At 40.9% G+C, this 27,766-nt stretch overlaps 3 protein-coding genes across 8 annotated transcripts in view; 2 read left to right on the forward strand and 1 right to left on the reverse strand.

Annotated features, from left to right (window-relative positions):
* TMTC4 (transmembrane O-mannosyltransferase targeting cadherins 4) overlaps window positions 1–19,403 on the forward strand; it is an 83,430-nt gene extending 64,027 nt beyond the window's left edge. The window contains exon 19 of the mRNA XM_053933600.1: window positions 19,393–19,403. The gene's annotated coding sequence lies outside the window, so the exon portion shown is untranslated. The remainder of the gene's footprint in view (window positions 1–19,392) is intronic.
* Window positions 1–22,714, forward strand: part of GGACT (gamma-glutamylamine cyclotransferase) — a 28,747-nt gene extending 6,033 nt beyond the window's left edge. For 2 of the 5 annotated variants that reach the window (XM_053933662.1, XM_053933647.1), the window contains one exon: window positions 19,393–22,714. In XM_053933662.1, coding sequence (XP_053789637.1) covers window positions 19,410–19,883 — 474 coding nt within the window. In that variant the 5' untranslated portion in view covers window positions 19,393–19,409 and the 3' untranslated portion in view covers window positions 19,884–22,714. Of the gene's footprint in view, window positions 1–15,610; window positions 15,706–16,377; window positions 16,522–18,003; window positions 18,532–19,392 lie in introns of those variants that run through there. The other 3 variants (XM_053933654.1, XM_053933638.1, XM_053933632.1) reach the window with 3 other exon arrangements.
* The window catches only part of PCCA (propionyl-CoA carboxylase subunit alpha), a 271,887-nt gene continuing 266,528 nt past the window's right edge, over window positions 22,408–27,766 (reverse strand). For both annotated transcript variants that reach the window (XM_053933606.1, XM_053933621.1), the window contains 2 exons: window positions 26,092–26,169; window positions 22,408–22,801 (listed from right to left, as the gene is read on the reverse strand). In XM_053933606.1, the coding sequence (XP_053789581.1) occupies window positions 22,733–22,801; window positions 26,092–26,169 (147 nt within the window). In that variant the 3' untranslated portion in view covers window positions 22,408–22,732. The remainder of the gene's footprint in view (window positions 22,802–26,091; window positions 26,170–27,766) is intronic.

The raw sequence follows: 27,766 nt of genomic DNA on the forward strand, positions 1-27,766 counted from the left end.
AGAAATCAAAGGTAAAAAGTTAGATCAATTTCCATCAGGAGAGGCTCAGTCTGCATATATGGTAGTACTGAAAGCTTGAAGAAAAATAGAAACAAACCAATTTTCTTCAAAACATTGCTCAGAAAAATTACCTTGGAAGTGAGACTGTAAGTAGTGAGTGAGAATTAAGGGTTTTCGTGTTCTGGTTTTCAGTTGAAGGGATGGTGTTTGCAGTGGTTTTGAATGACAGGTAGACCTCCTGCCTAACTTTGTGATGACATTCTTTTGGCCTCTGTTTTTATGTATTTTCCTCTGCTTAAGGGATAACAAAAACTGTATGATGGCAATATGTGGAATGAGTGCTGGAATATGTAGTCATTGGGGGGATTTAGCTAACGCTCCTCACCTGGACTGCGAGGACATTATTCTACAATGGTTCTTGTTAGTGTTTTAACTGGAGGAAAAAAGGAAATTCCTTCATGGGTTTTGTGAAAAGCTCATGGAAAAAAAGGGGAAATGTTAGGAGTCTAGAGAAGGAGCTTAGTAACATAAGCATCCATAGTAACAAATTCAAGAGAAAATTACTAGATTCAGATTTTTTATCTCAGATCAGAAGACAGGACTAGTTGAGAGAGAAACTCACCACAATATGTGAGTAGAAGAACAAAAGAATTTTCAGCTATAGTAGTTTTGTATAGATGATCAGATGAGGGATGAACAAAAATATACTTGCCATGATTGTCAGCTGAGATGTGATGGTCTTGGATCTATTGACAGGAGTAGAAGGAGGATAATAGGTATTAATTTCTTTATTCCCCTGATTGCATACCTGCACAGGTGCTCAAGGGAAACTATGGCTTGAAGAACATCTTAGGCCCAAACTTAATTCTGGCAAAATAAGAACTCTGAAGAGGATGGGACAAGCCTACAGAGGCTAGGAAATAGAGGGGAAAAGATTACTAAAAATTACTGTGTAGAAAACATAATCTCGGAATGAATGTCATCTTTCAGGTATGTTTGAGTGTATATCAATTGCTGTTGATCTTCTTTGAGACAGTTTTTAGTGAAGCCATCAAAACTTAAGATTTTCTGTGGAATGAGTAAGTCGGAATCTGAGCTCAGTGTTCCAGAATATTTTCACTAAGAGGAGATGGAGTACAGTGCATGTATGGAGTGTGGCTTCATGTACTGTGAAGCAGTGTTCCAAAAGTCAGGTGCTGCTTGTGAGGTGCAGAGATCAAGTTTGGTGAGTATTGGGATGGGATGTGGGTATAGGAGAACAACTGAATTTAATTTTGGTGAGATTGCGCTGACCCTGCATTATATTACTAAAATGTATAAATAACTGAGAAGCTATATGAGTGGAGAGGAATGTTTCAACATAGTTTATGGAATGGAGCCCCAGGCTTGATTTTGCCTTAGCTGAAAATTACGTAGGGAGTAAATCCCAGCAGGATGCTTACCATGCACATAGACATTTCACACATGAAACCACTAACCTGCTCCAAGGCTGCAGTCCTTGCTGTGATGTAGTTCAAATATACCTGCTATGAAAACTTACAGGATATGAATACAGCCACAGGCCAAATCTTACTGAAGCTTTCTGAAGCTCATTTCAAACGTGGTAAGTAACACAAAGTTACATACTTAGGAACTGTCTGGCTGGGGAGAGTGCCCAAAGGGAATGTGATAGGAAGGGCTCAGAAAGAAGAATCTCTGCCTTCTGTGGACTCTGTAGATAGAAACAGTTCTCTTAACTGTTACCTCTAGCAGGGGTCAGATTCAAGAGAGAGTGAGCATAAAGGAAAATCAACCTTTAAGAGATTTAAGTTATATTACAGGTTAATTATTTATTTCTTTTGATTCAACTGTCCTAAGGTAGTGGGCCTTACTTCATTATTTGGGTTCCAGGCATAATTAATGTCTCAGTAAGGTGAATATGTAAGTGGTTGCGGGAAACCCGTTTAACAGAAACAAAACATCTTTGAGAAGACAGGCAGGTGAGCAGAGAAAGAAAAGGATTTGATAGTGGTTTTTCCATCTTTCTAGTATGAGACTTCTTACTGAGATATAGTGACTGGCTGGTTATTCCTCTCCCTCCTCTTCTTGTTTATATTTACCTTTATTTATCTTGTCAAAATACTGAGAAATTTAGGTCAAAATATATCTGGATCCATCTGTTCATCTAGTCTGTTCTTTTACTGCTAGTAGTTATTATATCTTTTAATTAAGTAGGCTTAGTGACAGTTTACTATAGTAATGGAGAGCATCAAGTATCTTTAATTTTGTACAGGAGGAACTTAAAAATTTTCTTCGTAATTTCTGTATAACAAAATAATCTCTTTAATTTGTCATAATGTAGTCTATATGTCTTAACCTGTAACTTCTGTTGCAGTATTGGTTTAGGTGGAAATTCAAATCAGACTCTGTATTTTATCTGTCTTTAGCAGAGGTTTTTTATCATTGCAGTCTTACTGTGAATGCAGGATGTGTTTATTCATTGACATGCAGATCCAGTTCAGTTTTGAATTTTGTTAAGTGTAGTTATTCTTTCGAAATAATAACTTTGTGCTCTCAATCTTATGACGGACTGAGAAAATTATCAAGTCCATGACTGACCTTTCAGTTCTAGGTTTGTCAAACATTTTGATTGGTTTTGGGGGCACTTTTTCTGTGGAGATTTTGAGATTGACCATCAGTGTTGTTGCAACCAGATTTAAAGCAGAGTCTGGAGAGTGATGCAGCAGACACCAGAGCTGGTAGATACAATACTAGAAGGAAGGAACAGATGACATTGCCTTTAGGATAATTTGTCTTTCATGACCCTCCTGCCACATCAGGTAGTTTGGTTTGACATTAGATAGGTCAAAACTTAATGTATTGGGCTAATTTTTTGAGATTCTATATGGAATGGATTATTTATATGACATCTGCCCCACCCCTCTGTGGTTCTCTGTGCCAGCCCATTAAACCATCAGCACAGCTGCATTATCAATTGAGTTTTTACATTAGGTAGTAGTGATGCTTTGGGAGTTTAATGAGGGAAGAGCATTAGGAAATATTTTCAGTTACAGTGGAACAGTCTTTCTTAAGCTTGATGATTTTTATCTCTTAATGGGAATAAACTCCCCAGTAATCATCTACTTTTGTGAGCTCTAAACACTCTGCAGTACTAACAACACGCACAATTTAGGGTTTACTTTGACAGCTCTGGTTGGATCCCAACTCTCATTATTTCTGTCTTGTGGGCAAAGCTGCTGCAGATGCAGCTTTTGTAGCATGTTTTCTGAGCTGTCACGATACAATCACTTAGCTGTCTAAGAAATATGTACTAGCTTACATTGTTCTTTTTGATGAAACCTGTGACACTGCTGTGGATTACACTCATATGTACGTGCAGTAGTTTACCTGTGAATCACATATGCAGTGGGTAAACAAATGTGTGTGTAAGATTGTTTATTGTATGTCTAGAAAAACAGCAGTGTCTCTTATCTACAGTTGTCACATCAGCAGTTTAGAGGAAAACTATGTGAGGGTATAGATTTTTAATGGTACCATATCAAAGTGATGTATCTCACCAGCATGCTATCAATAGTACAAATAAAACCTATATGCCTATAAACAAAATATAAGTTCTATTTTCCAAATCTTTATTAAACAGAAGTTATTTCAAAACTGTTTAGTGTTTTGTCAAAATCTGTCATATCTGTGATCTAAAAACAGGTTTTGAGACGAAAAGTAGATACAACCAGGAGAAGGGTTATTTTGTGAACTCAGATTTATAGTGGCCTTTATGTATAATATGTAAGCCAGGATGGCTGTCTTGGAAGCCTCAAGGCACAAGTGTTTGTAGCTTCCTACCTGGGGAGCAGAAGTTTCAGATTGGGAATGGTACCGGGGAGCTGTGCATCTGTTCCTGAGGCTGTGGTGTCAAAGGCTTTGGTTGTACATGCACTTTGCTTTCTTTCAGTGCTTTTATCAGCCAAAGATGTACAGCTGGGCTGGCACTGCTCTGCTTTTGAGACAGTCATACTCTCCCTGTACCAGATCCAACCAAAGCCAGCTGCAGGACTAACAACAGTATTCAGCCTGTCTGAATTCAAGAAGCATTTGGACAAAGCTCTCAGGCACGTGGTGTGATTGTTGGGGTGTCCTGTGCAGGGCCAGGATTTCTACTTGAGGAACCTGATTAGTACCTTCCAACTTAGCATATTTTATGATTCTGTGGTCTCCTAGGAAGTAGAAAAATTAGATTCATGTGCTTTGTCCCAAGGGCTCTAACCCTTGTTCCATTTGATTTGGCCTTTTGAAGCTTGATCACAGTGCAGAAAGCAATGCAAGATTCATGGGGTCAGAAAGCATTCAGTTTAGCACCTCACGATTGTGTCTCTGAGTGTATTTAGGAGGCATTGCATGGAGTAAGAAGGGGTGGGAATCCAACATTTCATTTGCTTTTCAGGGTGATTGCTATTTGGCAAAGTAAATCTAAAAAATCAAGTAATTGGAAAATGTCCCATCTATAAAGAGGCAGGGAGTGGGATCTATACTAGAAACCTGTCCTTGATGTAGCATGAATCTACTGACTAGACCTCAGAATTGGCCTCATGCAGTCTTCATGAATGTAGTGTTCCTTTCCATGTATAGCGTATGATTCAAACTGCCTCTTCTGTTTACTTTTAAAGAAGGGCTAAGAGATTGTCTCATCCAGTTCCTTGGCAAAAGGCAAGTTTTGCAGCAGTAGTGTTATTTCTGATAGAGGTTTGCTGTCTTACTGTTGAGGATAGATAGTAGTGAAGGATTCCTAACTTTGCTAGTTATCTACACTCTTCCTAGGCACCCTGCTTATCAGGAGGTGGATAGTCTTTCTAATGTCCGTCTTCAGAATTTGAGCTTATTGGATCTTCTGTTAAAGCAGATGTGGAAAGAAGATTACAGCCTCTTTCTCTTCCAGTATGATTTCATATTCTTAAAGGCAGGATGCTGTTTTCTCTAAGATAAGTGATCACAGTACAAGTTTTTTATTTTTGTTGTTTTCTTCTGTAAGTTTTGGTTTCCTGACCTGTGATTGCTCTCTCTGTCCAGCTGATCATGGTTCTTTACATGTAGTGCTCAAAGCTGGGCATACTACTCAATTTGTGGCTGCATTAGAGCAGGATATTTTTTCCAGCCCTACCACGTTGTTGTCTCATGTTGACTTCCTGATCATTGTAAATGCCAAATTTCTTTTTGTGGAAATGCTGTTACACCAATCTTTCCCTAGATTTTGTTTATGTGGTTGATTATTCCTGGCTTAATCTTAGAACTTTGTTCTAGCCTTACCTGAACAGCTGCTGCAGAGCAGCAATCATGCAGGGACTTGTGACTGTCTCATTAGTCTTATGCGCATCATTCAGTATTTTCATTACTGGTGCTTCCCTGCTACGGGAATGAACATAACAAATCCTGAGCATATGTCCAGTTTGAGATTAACCTCTGATAAATATTAACTAGTCTTTCTAAACAGTTTTGGAGTTTGGTTTTTTTTTTGGGGAAGGGTTTTTTTTGTTTTTGTCTAAATACCAACAGTTCTTGTTAAATCATGTTTTTCTAGCTTGCTTGTGCAAGTATCGTGAGCATTGTCAGTGTCAAAAGTTCTACCAAGGTCAAGACAAAATAGTATGGATCAAGACAGATGATTTCTTTTCAGCATCTGCACATCTTACCAGTGGTAGAGATGGGAAACTGCCTCTGTGCATTCTAAATATTAGGTTTTATTACTAAAAGGTCTTCATTCCTTCTTTCTTCAGTAGGAACTGACATTGGAAATAGTGTGTATCTCCATTCAAGTGGTGTCCCCTAGGTCTGCCTGGGCAGTCTTTTGTGGTAGAGGACACATCAGGCCACGCTGCTGAGCAGCTCCAGATAAACCTCTGTGACATGAGTATTACTTTACCAGTTATCGTTCTGCTCCTGTGCATATAAGCACATTCTGAGTCAGTGACCCCTGAATACTTGTATCTTTTGGGAGAAAAGGGTCCTGTAAGGTCTTTTTTATTATTATTATTATTTTTCCCTTTTAAAAAGGAATAACAGCCTACGGAGTCCTAAAATAATTAACACCTTGTTTTGCAGAAAACTACTGGTGTTTGGTTTTAGGGGGTTTTGTTTTTTTGGTTTGTTTTTTGGTTTTTTTTGTGGGTTTTTTTTGTTTTGGTTTTTTTTTTGTTTTGTTTTGTTTTTTGTTTTTTTGGGGGGGAGGGGTTTGTGTTCTGAAATGCTGAAGCGAACAAGTGGTGGTGTTGTAATAAACAAAACCTGCCTGTAAAACCTGTCTAACTTGGTTAACCTACCAGACTTAGGCTGTCTCTTAACATAAATTACTAATTTATGTTAACATCTGTTTAAATCAAGCATTGAGGAGAAGAGCTGCTTTTCCTTAATGACTTGCATCTCTTTTCCCAGGCTTAAGCTTTTTTCCTGCTTTTCATGACTACTTTGTTCTTTATATGGGTTGATGTTATTTGATACCAGTATTCAAGATTGTACTGCTTGCCTGTCTTCCTTTTAGGAGATTTGGAAGCCTGTCATCAGAAAGCTAGCCCCACAGATCAGCTTAGAGGTAGTAAATGCCTTGCAGACACATAGGGATCTCCCCCAAACATTGTCTATGGATCCTAGAAATGCACTCACCTGAAAATAATTCCTGTATCAGGGTTTCTGTTCTAGCTTTAAAATCTACAGTGACTGTACTAAAACCTGAAAACTTGTGATTATGGAAGTGCTTCTGTCTTAACTGAAAAAGTCCTGAAAGACAATATGACTTCTGGAAAGTCCGCTGCAGGAAACCCATGCATAATTAGTGGAAGGGACGCGTCAGTCTTAAGTTTTTACAAAATTAATTATAAATATCTTGATCACATCTTCCTTTGTTTGCTGATACAGAATTTTCTGCCAAAATAGAGACTCCTAAACCTTTTAATTCTGAAATCCTGCATTTGTATGTTATAATACAGTATTTTCTATCTTTCTTGTGTAACAAGCTTATGACTTTTTTTTTTCCCCAGGAGTTCAGGATTCTCTCACTGATTTATTTGAAATGCTATGTTAGAAGAAAAATATAATACAACTTAAATCTTATACCAGTTAATCTAACTGCCAGCCATAATTCCATTTGGGCTTTGGAATAAGCATCAAAAGCTGAGAAACTTTTCATTTTCTTGTGCCCATTATCTAAAGATTAAAGCAAATAAATGCGTGTACTTTCTCATTAAAAAAAATACAGGGTCACCAGTTCTGACTCTTTTCTTTTCCCTTTAATTTGTCAATTTTTTATCAGCTCTATTTTGCTGATAGAGTGGAAAGAAGGAGACACTAAAATTAATTAAATCTTCTTTGATATTTAACTTTTTATTTAGTGTCTTGGGGAGCTCCAAGCAATAATCAATGAAAATCGCCACCCTCTGTCTATTCTCAGGGGAACTGTAATAATAACCAATTAATGCAGCCCAAGACTGGACAGAAAGGTCTTGATTAGCCCCTACAAAAATTTATTGCAATTAGCAAAATTCTAGTGTAGCGGAAATCACCAGGTAAAGCATTTTTACAAAAAACAGGTTTAGGATTTAGCTTGCTCAAAATACTGAAATACAGCAAAATTTTCACTTTGTTCAGGCCTTTTTTGACCATGTCTAAGGGATGAAGGCTTTTAGATACCTTGAGCCTCATTTTTAAAATGACCTGCCATGGTCAGTTAACTGATAATGTATCGGTCAACAAAAAAAATTAATCTGTCTGCATTACTTGCCATAATTTTCTGCAATTCCACTTCTTTTGAAGTATTACTGCCCTAAAATCAAAGCACATACACACACACCACTGCAGAGCATTTTAGAAATATATGGTGTTATTCTGGTGACACCAGGTGTTGAAAGTAAAAAATGTAATGCATTGTGCATTCAGAACCATGCCTTTACTAATTGATAGTTATTGTGGGGTAAACGGTGAGCTAGTGAGGGTTTGTAATTTGCCAATCATTTATCTGTTTCGGAAAAAATGTTCATGAGCTGAATGTCAGAAGTTATTTGATCATTACCTGTCTTTTTAAGTCCTATCAAAAAGACAAAATGTATAATTTTTCTTCTTTGTGTGTTTTAAGTATTACGCTGTTTCTTGATTTTCATCTGGCTCTGTAATTATATTATTTAATTTTTCCTCAGTTAATTAGCATCACTAAGTGAGTGTTTGCTTAAGGAATGCAGAAGTGAAATTAACTGAGATTTCCAGATGTCCCTAGATACTGTCAAGTCTAGGAGAAATGCTGTTCAGAATAATAACATTATTCCTGTTTGTGGGCATTGGGAGTTGCCCGAGTCTGCTGTACTGCACAGTATTTGGGTGGGGAGAGTGGCACAGCTTGATTTGTTCAAGAACTGAAATGTAACTTCCTATGGCCACGTTGGACTAGGAAGTTATTTAATAATGTTTTGTGCATTTTCAGTATCCTGTGAATAATGCTTATCTTTAATATTTTTCAGGTAGCATCACTTTAACTCCAAAAATACACTTTTTGGTTAATCTGTAAAATCGTCCCTTCTTATTCCAGTTTTTCATTGTCAGATGCATTTGGTATGAGAGTGTACCAGTGTTCATCCCGAACTACTTCTTGAAACTCCCAGGCTGTATATGCTATGAGCCAAGACCTTTCAGTGCAAGCAGTCTGTTTTTAAAAATGTGGTGCTGCTTGTATTTACTGGAGGCTGTTCTCTTTATTTGTAGCATAAAAATAAATTATAAGTGGTGCTTGTCAATTTATTTTAGTAGGAGCAAAGTTGCTGACAGGAAGAGCTGTTTGTTGGTTTTTATGTTGTGTATCAGTTTGTGCTGAGAGGTGTATGTTGAAAATGTCTGCTGATCCCAGTGCAAGAGGAAACCTTTCACTTAGAAGGATAGAGAAGTCTTAGGATTTGCTGTTCCCTGACCTGCTTATCCTGTTCACTCATACTGAAATTTGAAAAATCATGAGGAAGTGAATTGGAGGATACTCTACATACTACTGGATATTTGGGATCTATTTGGAAAGGTGGGATCCCAATAAAATAGCAGCATGGATGAATTGTTTCCTTATTTCCACAGCATACCCTGAGAAAGCAGGAATATAGTGATCCATTGTCACTACTGCCTCATGTCCCATGGTATGGACAGGGGACAGTGGGAGTTTCCCTTTCTGTGGTGAGTTCTGTGCATCCCCTTTGGTCTGCTCTGTGGACAACTAATGTAGCCAGTTTAGCCATCCTCTTTTCTCATAATTTTGGCCCATATTTGGGGTATGCAAGGAGGCTGTTGTGGGGAGATACTAAAGCTGAGAGGATATGCTAATTTAAAAAGGTGGCTTAATATCCTTTGCGTGGGACCTGCTCCAGTCCTAAATTGGTTGCATCTTAAGATGTAGCTTGAGTTATTCAGAACATTTTATATTGTAATATTGCCTAATTCATGCCAGTTTCCTTAGCACAAACTCTAGATTGATGGATAGGTGTAGTTGGACACTCTCCTAGATTTCAGTGCCTTAAGGTATGTGAGTTTCTTCTGATGTGCCCACAAAGTAACTTGGAAGACTTATGTCTCTAGAATGCTAATTTTATTTTTAAAAATTTAAAAGGTGCTTTATATGTTGTCATGATGCAGAAATATATCACAGATGGAAACCACCTGGTTTGTAAAAGTAAAATCCTTCACAAAAGCCATTAGAGTGTGTCCAGAGCAGGGTGACCAGGGTGGTGGAAGGCCTCAAGGGCAAGACTCACAAGGAGTGGCTGAGGTCACTCGGCACATTAAGCTTGGAGAAGAGAAGGCTGAGGGGGGACCTCATCACAGCCAGCAGCTTCCTCAAGGGGGATAGTGGAGGGCAGGTGCTGATCTCTCTGCTGATCAGTGACAGGACACAAGGAAATGGGATGAAGCAGGGGGAGTCCAGATTGGACATTAGGAAGAGGTTCTTCACTGAGAGAGTGACTGGCCACTGGAACAGGCACCCCAGGGAAGTGGTCATGGCTCCAAGCCTGTCAGAGATTGAGGAGAGTCTGGGCAATGCTCTTTGTCATATGGGTTAGCTTTAGGCAGTCCTGTGAGGAGCAGGGACTCCATCATTCTTATGTATCCCTTCCAGCTTGAAAGATCCTGATTCCTTTATTGACTTCAAATGATGAGCTCTTGTATGTGGTCCCCAAGCATATGGTCTTGTACTTTGTATCATTAAAAGCCATTTTACATCAATTACACAGTTCTTAGGCCATCTCCTGTGGCTGTAGCATGAAATTATGCTCTTCTGGATGCATCACATACAGATGTGGTAGGCACACAGGTAATTTCTGTAATAAGATCTCTAAGAAATAAAACAACACCGATTCCTGAGGAATATGACTGGTAACTTTTGTCTGTGCTTATTGCTTCTTATTTTAATATAGTCCATTATAATCTTCCCTTAACTTGTTCATAGACAGTTCTTCCCTGTGACTTGGTCTGGAGATGTTTTCACTGATTATTAAATAATGAACTCCTAGTTCACTGTGTTATCCTTGTCAGTGTAGGTTGTTTAATGACCCTGGCCTGGCTTTCTTGCATTCAGAACCACATTGCATATTAATCCCCTTCTCATTTACTTCCAGTACTTAATTCTGTTCTTCTTTCTGTAGCAAGTTACTATCAGAAATTCCTTCTCAAAGGTCACTGAAGAGAGGCTGCAAATCACGTATAAAGCTGTTTTCATTTATGTAAATATTTTATTTGTAAATAATTGGCTCATATAAATTAAGATGAATATTATGTAATCCTGTAACAGTCTTACCCCTGCTATAAGATGCCCTTCACTAAAGCTTCCTTCCAAGCATTCTGGAAGGAGAACTGGAAAGGAGACCTTGAATTAGAGTAAATTCTATGTGTCATCATAAAACCAAAATAGCTTTTATCTGCAATTGCAAATATATATGTAGGGATAGGGAATAATTTCCATCAGTAATTCTTGTGAGACTCTTGTGGCTCCATGAGAAGATTTAAGGGGTTGTGTAGCTGGTTTTCCTTATTTTCCAGTAAATACAGATCTTACAGACCTATGTTACATTTTGCTTAGACTATAGAACCTGTTTCTGCATCAGAGACCAAACCACTCCTTACCAGAAAATAAACAATTAATTTTATAGGACACATACAGATTGGAGATTTCTTGTCTTGCTTTGACTCTACCAGGCAGGAAGATGTTTGAGTTTGGTCAGTACATTTTATGGATTTGAAAGTAAATACTCCAGTGCCTTGCTAAGTGCAATTTCAGGCTATTTTGGATGTCCCCAGAATATATATTCATTTCTTCTGTGTAGAAGGTAGGAGGCCAGTAAATGCATTTACTTTGGGATAAGGATGCATTCCCTATTGAAGAAGGACATGGGTATGTTTCAGACTTTATTGCAGGAATTTGCAAGTCATTCTTAGAGAGTAAAAATCAAGAGCAGGACAGTTTAAATAACTCATTAATTCTCTTTTCATTATGATCTGTGACTTACTTGTTCTGTAGTAAACTTATTACTAATTTCTAAAGAGAAGTGATATGCCTCGGTGGGATTGAAGTGAATTCTGAACATCTGTTTGTGGTTCTTTGTAGTTTTGATTTGATGTCCTGTTTTGGTTTGTATTTTCTTGCCTTTTATTATATTAGAAAATGGTGAAAGAGGTATGTTGCTGAGATACGGATTGGGTTTTTATTTCTGACTTTTATTAAGTTACAAGCTGAAATTTACTTTAAGAATATTTTTATTAAATAAAACTACCCAGATAGCTTACCAATGTAAGACCTGCATATACATTTAATTGGTAAGACAACTAAAATAACTGTAGTGAATTAGAACAGAATCAAAGAATCATTTAGTTTGGAAAAAGACCTTTAAGATTTGAGTCCAATTGTTAACCCAGCACTGCCAATTCCATCACTAAACCGTGTCCCTGAGCACCACATCCACACATCTTTTAAATACCTCCAGGGATGGTGACTCCACCAGTTCCCTGGGCAGCCTGTTGATCTGTTTTATTTTGTACCAGTATCCCATGTTAAATATTATGCTCTTACACAAATTTGATTCACAGACTGAAAGAATGGTATGTCTTCCTTCTTAAAAAAAAAAGCTATGTACCTTTAGTAACATCAGCTCTCATCCTCTAAATGTCAAGGAAGGCCTCTCCTCCTTCCATTGCTACCTAGTGCCATTCATACAAATAAAAAAGCATTACTGTTAGTGTAACTTCTGTGTGTATAGATATACTTTATTATCCACTACTCCTTCTGAACCTCACAAAATTTCTATGACCCTGCTTCAGAGCAAATGTCCTTGGCTGCTATCCCACACTATCTGTACCCTTTCTGGAGGAACATTTAAAATTGTGTTTGCATTTAGATCTGGTGGCTCCTCCAGTACAGCTGGTTTTAACCTTCCTCTCTCCTTTTCTGGTGGCCACTAACACTTCACAAGCAAAGCATGCCTCTGTGTAGAAAATCCTTGCATGTGTATATGTGGTTGCAGCAAATGCATGTGAATTGCCTTTATTTGACCCTTTAAAGCAGCCCATAGTTTCCCAGGAATCATGTGTTGAAAAAAAACAGTCTTTTGAGTTTTTCTGATGTTTAATTTCTGCCACATCGGTCAAAGGTTTGTGTTTTAGTAGCTAGTCCATGCTGGACTGGAGTATGTAGCCATTTCTGGAGGAAAAATACTACAGTGTAATGTATACTGTTCCCAGATACACATGTGGGTTTTTCTGTTTGGTTCATTTAGCAGAGCACATTTTGTTCCCTGAACATCTGTGCTCTCATTTGGTTTTTACCAAGGTTTGAGGAGCATCGTGTTGCAGTGACCTTTCCACATGGTGCTGCAGGGCTCAGGCACCTTGACTTATCCCAGGGAGACATCCTGCTACCGCCTGTGGAGCTGCTGGCTGGAGTGGCCACCTCTCTTCTATCAGGATGTCCAGCTGCTGGCCCTCCCAACGAGCCACACAGTGAAGCCCAAGAGGCACCACTGGGTCTCTCCTTGGCAGAGCTTGTCCTGCCTCCAGCCCCTACCATGGCACCTCCACAGAGCAGGAGCAAAAGCATAACGTGGCTTCCCGAGCCACAGGCCCCTGCCAGTGGGAGGATGCTTTTGCTCACCAATGGGGCTTTATAAACATCTCCTTTCCAGGCTCAGTCACACTCCCAAGGGACGGTGCTGGGCCATGACCTGGGCACCTCTCCCCTCCTCACAGAGGATCATTGTGCAGCTGTTCCCTCATTTCCTTTGTGGAAAGGCACCTCATGATCCCACACAAGACCCCATCTTTTTTCGCTTCCCGTTCTCTCTCTCGCCATCCTTTCAGTGTAGGAAAATACATTCCCATGCTTAGGTACTCAAAGTGTTTGCCGTGTTCCACAGGCCGGGATGATCTTCTCAAAACAGCAAACTGACAGCTCCGGGTATTGGCATGTAAATTAATGTGCTGACCTCGCAGGGAACCCATCCAAGCTGCAGGCTCTGTCCCGAGTTTCAGGATGTCGGCGGTTTGAAACTCTGGGCTCTGTTCTGCATCTCAATGATGGAAACCACTTCAAATTCACCATGGCATAGCAGGCCTGCCCTATCAAAAGTTGTTTTTCTACTTTTTTCCTGTAACAGCAGTCTGGCATTTAAAGCTCCATTCTTGTGGGTTGTTTTTTTTTTTCCTTCCTTTTGTGTAGATACAACAGTGTAAGCACCTATGCTAAAAGTGCAAAGATGACATGTTTTTGTGTATATAATTTAAATTAATTGTAGTGTACTCAAAACTTCATTGTAAGGACCCACCATGCTTGAGTGGGATTTTGGGAAGCCATCTAGTCTCTTGCCTTTCTCTAAGACAAGAATAACTGTAGCATCCATGATAGTTTGAACGTTTTCAAGAGTTCCAGTTTTCAAGGCTTCCACACTGTTTATTGATTTTCAGTAAGCACACCTCAGTTGGCACTCAAGACTAAGATGCTTGAGGTATTGCTGTGTTCTTCTGAAACATAAGTGTGTTGCTCAGTAACACTCAGATAGGCACGGGGAGAATGGAATGTGAACAAAGGAGGAGACATGGTTTCTCTCCCTGTATAAATTCATGGTTTGTCTATTCTTAAATATTTTAGGGTTAGTTTCCCTATGTCACAAAACCATAGGAGAATCAGTAAAGAATGCTGCTTGGTTTGTTAAATATATGTAGACTTGTCAGCCATCAAGAGAGTAAGCACTGGAAAAGTACCTGGTGCCACTGAGGAGGTGCACAGAGCCCCCTGACTCAGGAAGATGAAGCGAGCAGGCATCAGGGAAAGACCCCACAGTAATCTGGCCTTGTGCACACGCATGCAGTTGCTGCCTGGGTCTGCCTTCTGTGCTGCTGCTGCCATTGCTGACTCAAAAACAGTCATGAGAGCTCACAGGAAGAAAAGGCCTTTACACAGCACAACGCTCATCACTTTGACTTGGGTGGGGGGGGGGGGGGTCTGGACCCAACTCTGGAACTGCATCAGTGTTGTCTTGTCCTGTTTTTGTGCTGTGATGCTGAGGTATCTGTTGTTGACCACCCTAAGATAGAGGGCACTGGGCCCTCAAGCTTTTTTGGGGTCATTTGTTATGGTTGTCCTTATGACTTTCTGTTTTTACAATTAGAAAGCTGTTCCTATCCACATTAATGATTCTGTGCAAAAAATTTTGGCTGGCTATGTGTTCATGTATGCAGAGAACCAACTGTCTCTTCTTTAAACCTTTACCCATATTTGTGGGTGATTATGCCCCATCTCATCAGCTCCTATTTAACCTCCTGCTGGTTCATTCTTGGTCAAAGTAAAACAATTCTGGACTCAGTGCTCTGCCCTGAGCGCTTTCTAAATAGTTTTGTAGTCCACAGGTTTCTGAAATGAGGTCCCAGGACTTTAGTGAAACTTGAACAACATGACTTAATATTAGGACAAAACAGTCAATACTTACATAATTTTCTTTTGCGGTGACAACTTTCCCCTCCTTCCTCTCAGCTCAGTTTGTCCACATCCACTGAGCTTCTGGTTTTTTAATCCGCCTTTTCTTGTCCTGATGTGCTGGCAATCCCCTCCTGTCTCTGCACTCTCCAGAAATTTAGCCTGTTAATCAGTCTAATGTTGTGTCCAGCGTGTGTTCTGCATTCAATCCCCATCATCTTTTTGCATGTGGTGGTTTTCTATATGTGTCACTTTGAGACCTTCTAAAAGTCACTTTGGGAATTAAACTCTTTCTGTAAGCAATAAAAATTAATCTAACGCATTTTCTCTGTGCAGTACAGTTGAAAGTGATTTGGAATGTTTTCAAACAGACAAAAGGCAAATGTTTTTTATGACAAAGGGGTACAAAGCACGTGAGCAGTGCTGTGATTGATGCGTGTCCAAAGGAAGGGCATCCTCACTCTACCTCCTGGCAGAGACTCAGAAGATACTTCAGTTTAAGCACAGAAGTGTTGGTTTGGGGATGTGGTTTATCCAAGGAAGAAATTAAAAGAATCTGCAAAGAAGTGGAGTTTCAGGTAGTGTCCAGTAGCATCCAGCATGGCCCTGGTTACTCCAATACTCTTGTTTGTTTTCACAAACCAGTGCCTCATGGTTTTGGAACGGGTGACTGCTGCGAGGAGACCATAACCTCTTGATTTCAAAGGAGCCATCGTTTCACTGGTGCCTCTGTGGTTAATGTAAGAAAGGTGTCTTGCCATAAACTTTTTCCGAGGTATTCAGCAAGGTTGGGAAGGGGTCGGCCCAGGCAGGAAGCCCTTGTCTGTGCTATAAAGAAAATAGCAAGCAACAAAATGAAAGCATCAAAGGACCAACAGGATGCGGTCCCAGGAGTCCTCTCTGGCATGTTAGTCCTTCTTGAAAGTTAGCATTGAGTGAAGAGTGACCTTAAAACTCCCTTCATTCAAACAGACTGGGCTCAAGTTTAAAGTTCAAGGGATTTTGTTTTTTCACCTGTTTCCTACAGTTTTTAAGAAACTTCTGAAGAATTAATGTGTAACTATATCTGGTCACAGAGCCAATGCAGAGAATTTTTCTCAAGGGAAAATAATGTTACTGTATGGAGTGAGAGAAATGGATACTTTCTGAGTTAGGTTTTATTTTGGTGAAACTTCTTCTCCCAAACCCACTGAGAGCATGATTGCAAACAGCCCTGGAGCTAGTGTAATGCACCGCTCTGGGGCCATGCTTCATTTTTAAAAGAAGCTGGTAGGGTCCTGTAATTGTCTGAATTGTGCTTAAAAAAAAGGTGGGTTTTGCCAAAGCTGCTGCTGTCACTTGGGGAGCAAGGTCTTGTTTTGGGCACAACCTGGGAACAAAGAGCTTGGTTGCAGCTTCATCTGCCATTGCAGGGTGAGTGAGCCAGCGACTGGCCTCATGGCCACCCACTCTTCTCTCATCCTGCTGGAGCTGTTGGGCCAAAGCCCTGACCCAGAACTCCACTGGTGGGTGAGGGTGGATGTGGATACAGTGCTGCAGCCCTACTAGCACTAATGGTGAATAGCAACCCAGGCTCCTAGCTAGCACCAGTTGTGAGCCAACAACACCTACCTGTGTGATGCTGAAACAGTTCCTCTGTTTTATGATCTTTGCATCTTGCCCGATGAAGCAACTAGTTACAGAACCCACAAGTGATCTGGCAGGTCATCTTTCATAGCTAAAAGAAATAGTTTGCCAAGATGACGTACAAATTTCACTCATGTTTCTCCATGCCATTAAATTTTAATGATTCTGGTATGAATATTTCATGAAAGTACTTTCTGAATGGGTTTGTTTTGTCCTGGCAGCTAATATTCAGTGTAAGTCTGGGCGGGTTTTGTTTGGTATTTGGTGGGTTTTCTTTTCCTCTCAGGTGGTTTAGTGAAGGTAAGAAGTGTCAAACTGGATTAAGTGAGAAAATGCAACTTCTTGTTGGTGATTCAGCAAGGGGGTGCCATGTATAACTCTTTTCAGCTGCATAGTGGAAGCCTGTGAAATGACCCTCAAATACAATTCTGCTCTGTGCTCTCCTGCCACAAGGTGGCTAAAACGCTTTTAAAAGCCCAGGATTTGCGAGTGCTTTAAGTGATGCTAATACATCTGCAGCCTTTCTGCAGCGCAACACATGGCACACTGGAGAGCAGATTTATTGCACAGAAAATTGTGCATGTCTTATTTATATGGAGCAGTGATCAGGAAATGTTATTACCAAGTTTATTTCAATCCCTCCTTGGCTGGAGGGCTGGGCTTTGCTTTGTTGTTTTTTTTTTTTTTTTTAATAGAAAGAGAAGTCATTGTGCTCAGCCCATCCAGCCCATCCAGCGTGAGCGACAGGGCCGCTGTGGGGCACAGAAGTGCCATGGGGAGCTGTGGCTGAAACTTCAGCTTCCCACTCCATCTTCATTTGTACTACCTGCTGAATCAGTCTGCTCAAAGGCTAAATCAGAAACACTTGCCCAGACCTGGATTAGCAAGTTCCTTTGTTGCTGTTGAATTCTTCACTGGGATGATGGGTGCTTTTCTTTAAATGGGTGATGTTTCCCAACAGCCAGCTGCTGTGCCATCAGAAACAGGAAAGTTGTTTTCACCAGTTTCAGGAAATGGTGACACACTTCTCTGAACTTTTTTGAAGCTTATCTCCAGCTGTACAGTAGGGACAGGGCTTTTGTTTAATGGAAATGAAGCATGCCTTTTTCTTACAGATGCACCACTCACTAGCTCTAGCTTTTTATGTGCGTTTTAGGTTTCCCTTTTTATTTTTTAACTTATTAACTCTGACAAGTAACCTCTTGGTTGTGAACAATTTAATTCACAATTCATTTTTCTGATTCAAAGTGAACACGAGTGCCCTAATCCCGTAATGGGAATTAATTGCATGTTTCAATGCTTAACTCTGATCCTTTCTCAATCCCCACTGGGACAAGTTTCTTCCTGAAGGATCTGTGTTTGTTATTCAAAACACAATCTGAAAGGTAATGATTTTTTCTTATAAAAGAGACTCGGGCCGACTGAATATTAATGCTCTTTTTATTGTGAGGGAATGAGCTGCATCCAAGAAAAAAGCTCGTTTATGTAAGGAAGGATAAATTACTCTGAAGTATATCTGATAAAATACAGGGAAAAAATCAGTGTGTTCTTATTCCCCTAAGTGAAAGCAGTTTGCCAGTAAATGAAGGCACACACTGTTTTTGCTTGGAAAGCTGTACTTTGATACAGAGAAAAACTGTTTGCTTCACCAAAGGGGAAATTGCCTGGATACTGAGGATTTTTAAATGACACTGTTCTCGGCCAGCAACACACCCTTTTGGATAACTAACCAAAGCTAACAGTTTACTAAAATAAGAGTAGATTGCAGAAAATAGATTGAATTTCAATTTACAGTCTTTTTTAAAATATTTCTCAAACTTGAAATACATTATTTAATGACACTCTTTCCAGGAGGAGCTGCACAGGTTCCTCTGATGTTGAGTGTCTGGCCAGCCAGATGACTGTGGATGAGGCAGGCTCTGCCCAGTCAGTGACCACAGGTAAAATGTGGGAAAACATCACAGTGCAAGAACTGCTTCTACCCTACAGAAATGATGGAGGACAAACAGAGCACAGTGTGAAAAAATAATGCAGGAACTATGAAGGTACCTTTCCCCCCTGTTATGTCTCAGTAAAGCCAGTCTTTTATCCCATTTAAACCAATTTTGAGTCTTTCATGCTCACAGATACAACAAATGGTCATTCAGGGTCTGTTTTCAAGACGGGGCTCACAGGTGCAGACCAGCTGCCACCTCAAACTGTACTTGAGGTGATTTAACACTTCGGGCTGTCTATCTGGGGAAGAGAGGAAGAACACAGCTTTACCTGGTTTCTCTGCCAGCAGCCCTGGCTTCCAGTTTCTCCCTTGGCCCCACAGCTTGCTGTTCAGCATTTGTCTGTCACTCAGCAAGCAGGACCTTGGTGCTGGCATTATTGCAAATCCACCAGCACATCCATGAGATGACTCCACACCAGGTTACACTTGCTTTTTGGGGAGTCACTGAGCACGACACCACATACTTGCTGCAGCACAGCTCCCATAATGGTGAGAGAGAGAAAAATTAGAAAGATTTAGAGCTTTTTCTCAGGGTTAGGGATGTGTTGGCTGATGTTTGGGATTCCTTAGAGAATGTAATTTGGTTACAGCAAAGAACTACAAAAGGCTGACTTTCTCCTGGTCTCTGTTTTTGACTGATGCAGTTGTCTGAAAAGTTTCAAGATACTTGAATTGAGTATGATACTTAAATGTGGTATAGGACTATGAGACCACTTTTGCATGTGCCTTTTGTGGAGATGCCTTGGCAGGGCCTTGGCTCTCCAGGGCACTGGCCCTGTGGGTAACGTACCTCTTTGTCTTTCAGCTGCTTTTGCAAGTACAATGGCCCGTGTCTTTGTCTACGGCACACTCAAGAAGGGCCAGCCCAACTACAAGCACATGATCAACACAGCCAAAGGCCTAGCGAAATTCCAAGGAAGGGGCCACACGGTGGAGAAGTACCCGCTGGTGATTGCAGGGAAATACAATATTCCTTACATGCTGAACATCCCGGGGACAGGCCACCACATTGCTGGGGAGATTTACTCTGTCGATGAGCAGATGCTGCAGTTCCTGGATGAGTTCGAAGGCTGCCCAGACATGTACCAGCGCACCCTGATGAGGATCCAAGTGGTGGAGTGGGAAGGGAAGGGCGGCGCAGGAGAGGCGCGGGCAGCGGCCGACGGCGTCCTGGAGTGCTTCGTGTACAGCACAGCCACGTACCCGCCCGAGTGGGTCGGGCTCCCCTACTATGACAGTTACGACTCCTCGGGGAAGCACGGCCTCTCCTACGTCCTACGGGAAAGCCGGGAATAGAAGCGGGAGGTGACGCGGCCTGGCCGAAGACTTAGTGCTAAGCAGGTGTTGCTCGGTAACCTTTCCAGGAAAGCTGTAATACCTTGTTATTAAAATGCAGGAGCTCTTGTAACCTTCCCAACCCAGGAACCTCGGTGCTAGCTTTGAAGTCCTGTAGGCCCAGAGCTGCAGACTCCTCCCAAGGCAGTCAGTGTCGTCCTGGCCCCTCCAGCCTGCTGCAGGTAGCTGGGTTTGCACCAGGTTAAAATAACTGTATGTGCACATCGGGTCTGGGGTCTGATTATTCCCTCAACTTCCCCCTTTGCCTTGGTGTATAAAAATGGTCCAGTGAAATTGGACCATTTCATAATAATTTCATAATAATGGAGGTCAGTGAAAGGCAGAGGAACAGATTAATTTTTTTTCCCTGAATTGACAAATTTTCTTGCACTAATCTGAAACTGATTTAAACGTCTGAAAGTAAAGCACAACTCCTACTGAATATTGACTTGTAATGGGTTTAGTAGGCTACTGCATGTAAACAGGGAAAGCTGATCAGATAACTTGGTGCTTCTAGACAAATAGGAAATTGCTGGAGAAAATAAAAAGATTATTCTTATTCTGCATTGCAATGGGTTTTTTTCTGAACTGGAAAGGTGTATTTTTAAACTATGTTTGGTTTTAAAAGGCACTGTCAAGAAATACTGAGAGAATTTAAGAGAGTTACATTTAAAACTGTATTTTGAATTTTACATTCTAAGCATTTTGGGTTCTGCTTCTGTTCACTGTGTGACTGTAGGATTTGGTGGGGGGTGGGTGTGTTTGTGTGCCGGTGTGTGTGTATGTATCTGTTTTGGGGGTTGTTGGGGACCAGGAAAAGCAAATCTGCACTGGAGCCGTTGTGAGCACTTACTGTCAAGGTGACTTTTTGTCAAGCATTTTAATGCAGAACTTGCAACCATATGCAAACTGAGTTTCCTAATGGGGGAAAAAAATTATATACATTATAAAAATATCCAAAGGACCTGTATTGTGATCATTGCAACATTTAAATTGGTAAAAAAATATGTAAAGAAGACTGTTGTCCCCCTGACCCAACCAACTGTGCTGGTTTCTGTACAATCTGGGAAAATGTGGCTTTCTGTTGTTACACTCCTGTGCCTTATAATTTCCTTCAGCTGCAGTGTTTGGTACAGATAGATTGTAAAGCTGATGAAGGGATGGGAGCAGGCATTGTATGCCACGCAGTGAGCCAAAGTACCATCAGATGCAGCAAGGATACAATTAAGAACAATATTGTACTTTTGCTTCACTGCCAGTAGTCCTGTGATGGCCAGAGGAGATCTGGGGTAGGGAATCAGCCTAAACTTTCGAAGTAGTAGTTAGGCACTGCTGTATCTCATTTAGAAAAGCTTTTATGTTGCTGCAATAAGCAAAACAAGCAACTTGCTAGTAGAATACTTGTGTCTCTTTATAGTGTTTGTCTGTTTAGGGCAACCTGCAGAGACTGAACTGTGCTCCTTTGGGAAGGGGTAAGATGGCAGTAAGGAGACTTGTAAGGAGATCTGCAGGGTCTCTGCCTCAGTTTCTCCAACTGCAAAAGCATTAATTTTCCTGGAAGGCAGGTACTATCCAAACACTTTCCTTACTCATCTTGATGAATTTTATAAACTAGTTCCCTAAGCAGATCCCTGGACTACATATTCCCCCTCAGCCATGTGATGTAGTTAATTAGCAGTGTCTCAATAACAGGAAGAATGCCTCTTCAGTCAGAAGTTTCAGGCAGAATCGAACTTTCCTGGTTGAACATGAGTCACCAGCCCTGTTACCAACTATTCTCATCCTTCACCTTCCAGTAAAGGGCCCAGGCACTTCTGGCCACAGGGTTTCTTTCTGGGAAGTAGCAGGACTCTGCACATCCTGGGCAAGAAAATGAGAGCAGGCCTGCTCCACTCTGGAGCAGTGGTCAAGGTCCCTTTGTCTCCCTTTCCTGTAAGCATTCAGGAGGAGGCCTGGTCTGAGGGACACCACATGCTCTTAGCAGTACCTTGGGGCAGCTAAAGACCTCTGAGAGCAGTGCCAGCTCCTTCTGTAAAGGCATCCAGTAATCAGTACAGAGAAGATACAGGTGGGGAAATTGAGTATGGAGTTTGAATAAAAGAAGACAATTCCCTTACAACTTTGAATGAAAATACATGACAAATATCTGCACTAGCAAAATAAAGCTTCTAAGCGGTAATTTAAATCTAATTTATACAAAGCATTAAAAATACAATAATATATAAGTACTTAAAATAGAAGTAATTCTGTAATAATTTATTATTAGTTAATAAGTAATAATTCAATAAATATATATCCTAATTCAAAATAAATCTGATCAGAATTTAAGCCATTGGTTGTACTTGTGCAGCACTTATACAGAGTAAAGGAGAACTGCTCAGTTTGCTCAGTGGTTAATTTTTCATTCTTGCCAGCCATTCAGTACAGCCTGGCTGGGGCCTCAAACCAGGGACATTGCTGTGGAGAAGACAAATCAGATTTTGGCTTTTGTTGTGTTTTCTTTTTTTTTTTTTTTTTTAAAGAGGCTTTTCCTGTTTCAAAGCAGAAATGGTATTTTATTGATTTTATTTGATCCTGAAAAATCAAAGCATTACAAAGGTTATGTACAAGTATTTCTGGAAGTAAAAATCTGGGATCTGTTGCCAAGATTTAACATCTGTGTTTGCTGTCTTAACCACTGATACAGTAAATATGCTTGTATAAAATCCTGTGCGTAGTACTGTCTGTTTTCTGTGTTGAATTGTCTTAATGTTACTTTACAGATAAAAATAATAAAGGCTTAGTTAATTCAACAGTGTGGAGGCAACCTTTCATTCCAGTTCCACCAGCAGCTCTTCTTCTCCAACAGTGTCACCAGCTTTGCAGTGCACAGCTTTTACCTAGGGTACAGAAACAGCAGAATTTAAATCCTTCCTCGATAAAATAAATGGCTTGGCTGACATGGTTTGTATTGCACAGAGCGCTCCTGTCTGGATGCACAGGGTGATGGCCACTGTGCGGCCTGAAGTCACCCAGGGACACAGATCCACCTGTGCTGCAAGGACCAAGAGATGCTGAGTGCTCGACCTCCAGTGCTCAGAGCCCAGGTGAGTTTTGAGTACCAGTGCTTGACAAATGGTGTCCAACCCCATCAGGGTATTCAGGCACCTACCATTAGCTGGTTTGCTTGCAGCAGAGATGCTTGAAGACCTGAACGTCAGCTAGAGATGCCACTTTTTAAAATTAAAATGCACTTTTTTTCCATCTGGTTGAACTGCTGTTTATTTGTTTTAAATAGAGGACAGGCTGATTTTTCAATATTCATGTTGGGATGTTGCAATGAAATATTCCACCATTTCTTTAATTACAGTTTTCAAATACAGCAGAATTTTGGAACTGCAGCCATGAAGTAGGTTTCTCTCAATCTACAGAGAGTTGGGATAGATGATTCAAATCTGAATTGGGATCCTTTAACATAACTGCACTAGGCAAAGGGCTACCACTGTCAATTAAGTGCAACTATATCTGTAGATGAATTACATACTCCCATGAAGATTCCTGAATTTTAAAACACAAACATCTTACACTAGTCCCTCATTTCCTCTATAAAAGGCTGCAACATGTTTGAATTCCCTTTCAACACATGAAGCAATAGAAAACATTGGAAGCTGTATAGAATTTGTTTCCAGTATTAATTCAGAGCTCACACTGACATGCCCAAATCCTTGTTCAGCAGATAGCTCATTTTAATCGTCTAAACACTACCCAGGCCTCCTGAAGGAAATGCACAGCATACCCCAAGTGCCAGGCTATGATGGACACACTGTTGCCCACATCCATGTTTGACAGTCTGAAGCCATGTGAGCTGTAAGCAGATCTCTGTAGCACAGGCACACTCACAGCACTGCTCCAGAAATGATGCTGAGCACAGGCAAAGACAGCATGATACGTACAAACAAGGGCTTTAATTCTAAATCAGTAGCTGGGCAGCGTACCCAATTGCTGAGCCTCAATCTTCTAGGAGATGAAAGCAGTATGAAAAACATTCCACCCCTTGCTTTTCTTTTTCTACAAAGCCAGGGTTCAGCAAACATCGGAGCTAACCAGTGCTTCAAACTCCCCAACAATTTCTGCCGTGCAGCGGGGCCGGCTCCTTGTGCTGACCCAGGCTCAGCTGTCCTGGAGAAGACAGGAGGCTCCCCAGTTCATCTCCAGCTTTCTCTCATTTTTAAACCACCTGCAGCTGGAGTAAACTCAAAGTAGATAAAAACAAGCCACTTTTCTCACAATTACAAACAGGAAGATGGGGTTTGCTACAGAAAAGGAATTCAAGTCAGGAATGAAAATGGGAATGTCTTCCAGCTGAAGACAAATGAACTGAGTTTCAAAACACAGTTTCAAAGCATCAAAACATGGACTAACAGCCTGTGCCAAACATCCCATTCCTGTGGAGAAGCCAAGTTATCTTAGCACTCAGAGCCATGACTTTGCACTGCAGAAAAGGAAGAATTCTGTTTAGTAGCTTCATTTCCACACAGCCCAAAACCTTTGTGCTTATTCAAATTCTTAACATTCTAACGGTCAAAAAATGCACTTGCTATTAAAATGGGTGCACCAAGGGGACATTGCAAGGTACCCAGGAGGCCCTGAATGGCCTGTGCACCTTTCACATCCTACTTTGGAGGATTAATAAACCAAAAACAGATTTTATGTGGCATCTGTACTGAGTGAGTGGGAAACATTTATTATCAGTAGAAGTACAAGCAGGATGGTAAGGAACAGACCCATGGATTGCAGAACACCGTGCTGGGAAAGGGAAGGTTAAAGTGAAAAATAAATGGGGTGGGTGGGAGAGGGAATGGCATTTTAATTACAAATACTAGTTTAAACCAGTGGATGCAAAGAGCAGCAATAAGGGGTTAAATAACAGCAGATGAAAAACCAAATGCTTGGAAATATTAATCAAGTGAGAAAAATAAATTATAAATAAATTAATGCATTAAATAAAATAATAAAGTGGCAATGTTAGAGCAAAAGGAATGGGAACATACTCCTCTCAGTATTTTTTTCTCTTGAGACCCAATTTTGCACTGGATGCACTGGAAGAGGCAAGTCTGGGACCCAGCCTGGGTGATAATATTAGAGCTGTGCCAAAAAGGCCTTTCTTGTAAACACACAAACAGTCCTTGGCATTGAGAGCCATCCTGAGATCTCAGCGAACCTTGCCAGTGGCAAACCCCATCCCTGCCCACAGTCAGGCTCCCTGCTGCCTCCATGCGGGCTGAAGGCTCCTGCCCTGGGGTTTGTGCCTCAGAGAGAGCAGAGGGGCTTGACCCCACGCAGAGATGGGCTAGGACAGGTTAGGAAATCAGCAGTAGAGAAGAATGTATCATCCAGAACCACACTATGCTCTCCGATTGGAAAGGATGGATCTGGGGCCCATGACTAGGTGATGGTTTCAGGCTGTAAATTATAATCTGGCACAGGGATGCTCTGAAGTCCCAGCTCGAGGTCTGGCAGTCCTCAGACCAACTTGGGTTTAGTGCATGCTCTTGTCACATAAGCTTAACCAGTTCCTTGCCCAGAGTGCTGGTTTTAGCACATCCTACACTGCAGCAAAGTCCCAGCTCCAGGGCTGCAATGCTGATCCCTCAGAAGCAGGATAGGCTAATGCATAGCCTTGCAAAGGTTAACAAATGTGCAGATCTAGGCTTCATACTTAACAGTCACAATAATTTTAAAATTGCTGTTTTCTCCCACCTGCAAAAGCACTTTCTATGCCTTGTTCTCGGTAGGTTTTTTTTTTTAATGACAAATTATTTGCCATTAAATAATTAACTGGCAAAGAGATCGCTCTTCTCTGGAAAGGTGAAATTTGGAGAAATGGTCTGCAACACCTTTCAATTCAACTCAGCATTGTAGCATCACAGAAAACAAATCATTTAGGAGAAAGAGTTATATGAATTTCTGAAGCCAGTAAAACTATTTCCTGCTGTGCTATCTAAGGTTCCGAACTACTTAACAGCATTCACAGCAGATGCAAATGTTACAAAATTAAAGACACCTCACTTTGAAAGACTTACAACAATCAGACTTAATTCCTTAACAATCAGAATCCTCCTTTCTTCCTTTTTAAATTCTATCCTGTTGACATGTTGCATATGGTTTTAAGTGACTTAAGGTGGCTTACCTTGCCTGTTTTAGCAGCAATCATACTGTTCTGCATTTTCATTGCTTCAATTACACAAATCTCTTGACCTTCCGAAACCTGATGAAATTCAAGCAGTACAAAATGAGAATAGAGGATTTGAAATGTTCTAAGTATGATGATTCTTATGGAAAATAAAAGGATTATTTCATTAAATGCTATAAAGACTTTCATAACACAAGTCAAGTCAGCCAGTTACACAGTCACAACACAAATGATAATCAAAAAAACTGGCAACAAAATAAGGGGAAAAAATCAGCTACTTAAAACTATTACCCCAGGCAAACCTGAAAGGCTCCTCTCCCATCCCATCCATTCAGCTCCAGATTCCACAGTTCACACAACCACAGTTCAACATCAATTAAATGCAGAGCAAAATCTAATCTGTGCATTTTTGGCCAGGGAACTTCTGCTTTGCTTGCCTGGCGCAGGGCCCACAAATACTCATACTGATTCAGAAGCCAAAAGCTCCTTGGCAGGTGTCCGGGGGAGCTTGGGCTGGAAGGTCCAGCAGTACCCAGTGGGTTGATGCTGAGGAGAATGTGACACATCTGCACTTGGCAGCCTCTGATGGTGGCTGATGACTTTGGACTGACAGAAAGGAGCACATCAGTGAGGAGCCACAAGCTGTCATCCACAGGGGAGGCACCGTGGAGACAAACGCATCACATTCACCACAGCTCAGAGCTCCTCATAGGAAACCCTGAGGTTTCCTCTTTCTGTTTGTTTGTGTCCTGCTAGCGGGCATGTGCAAGCTCAAGGTCACTAGGACCCCACTGGGCTGCTCTGCTGGGCTCCCTGTGCCTCCCAGTCAGATCCTCCCACCACTGTCTTGGACCACCTTGCACAGAGGAAACAAGGCTTGACAGTGGCTGTGGAGGCTGCCTAAACATGAGAGGCAAAACAAGGGATTTGGAATTTACCCAGTGTAACCCAGCAATTAGCTGGTCATTCCCCAAAGATGTTGCATGCCAGAGAGGAAGGGCGCCAGGACCTACATGCCAGGATCTAGGATCTGTACACTCCTATAGGATGCCTGGTTCCGAGTGCCCACTGCAAGTCTTTTCATTGGGCTCTTTTGCAGATGGAGTCTGCTATTCCCACATTATCTCAGCAAGTTTGGGGAGCTTTTGCTCTGATGTCCAAGTTTCAGGAAACAGCATAATCTGAAACCTGCAGAAATCTGGTTTATGCACTGTTATATGTGCCGGTGCCAACAAAATGTTTGTTTATATATACACATATATATACTTAGATATATTTCTCTAATTATATATAAAATGAATAATACATATTTAAGAACAAGTGTGTACCACTTTGGAGGAATATACTAACAGGCAGATGTGAAGTCAGAGATCAAATGTATATTGCATGAAGAACATTCCAAAAATTTAAGTAAAGCTATTTTTTCACTAAGTGACTAAAAAGCGCTGATATCTGCCTGTGGATTCTGAGCAAAACAAAACAAAAACCATTACATTAAAAGGTGCTTGCACACCCTTTCTCCAAGAGATTGGCAACAACAGTATGAGAGGTTTTGGAGGGTAAATATGGAAAGCATTTGCTATGGGAATAGGGTGTACTAACTGGATACACAGAATAACTAAAACCCAACACTTACCCTGCAGAAATTCCATCCTGAGCTTCAGGCAAGCAG

The sequence above is a fragment of the Vidua chalybeata genome, chromosome 2, assembly GCF_026979565.1.
Source record: "Vidua chalybeata isolate OUT-0048 chromosome 2, bVidCha1 merged haplotype, whole genome shotgun sequence".
Taxonomy (NCBI): domain Eukaryota; kingdom Metazoa; phylum Chordata; class Aves; order Passeriformes; family Viduidae; genus Vidua; species Vidua chalybeata.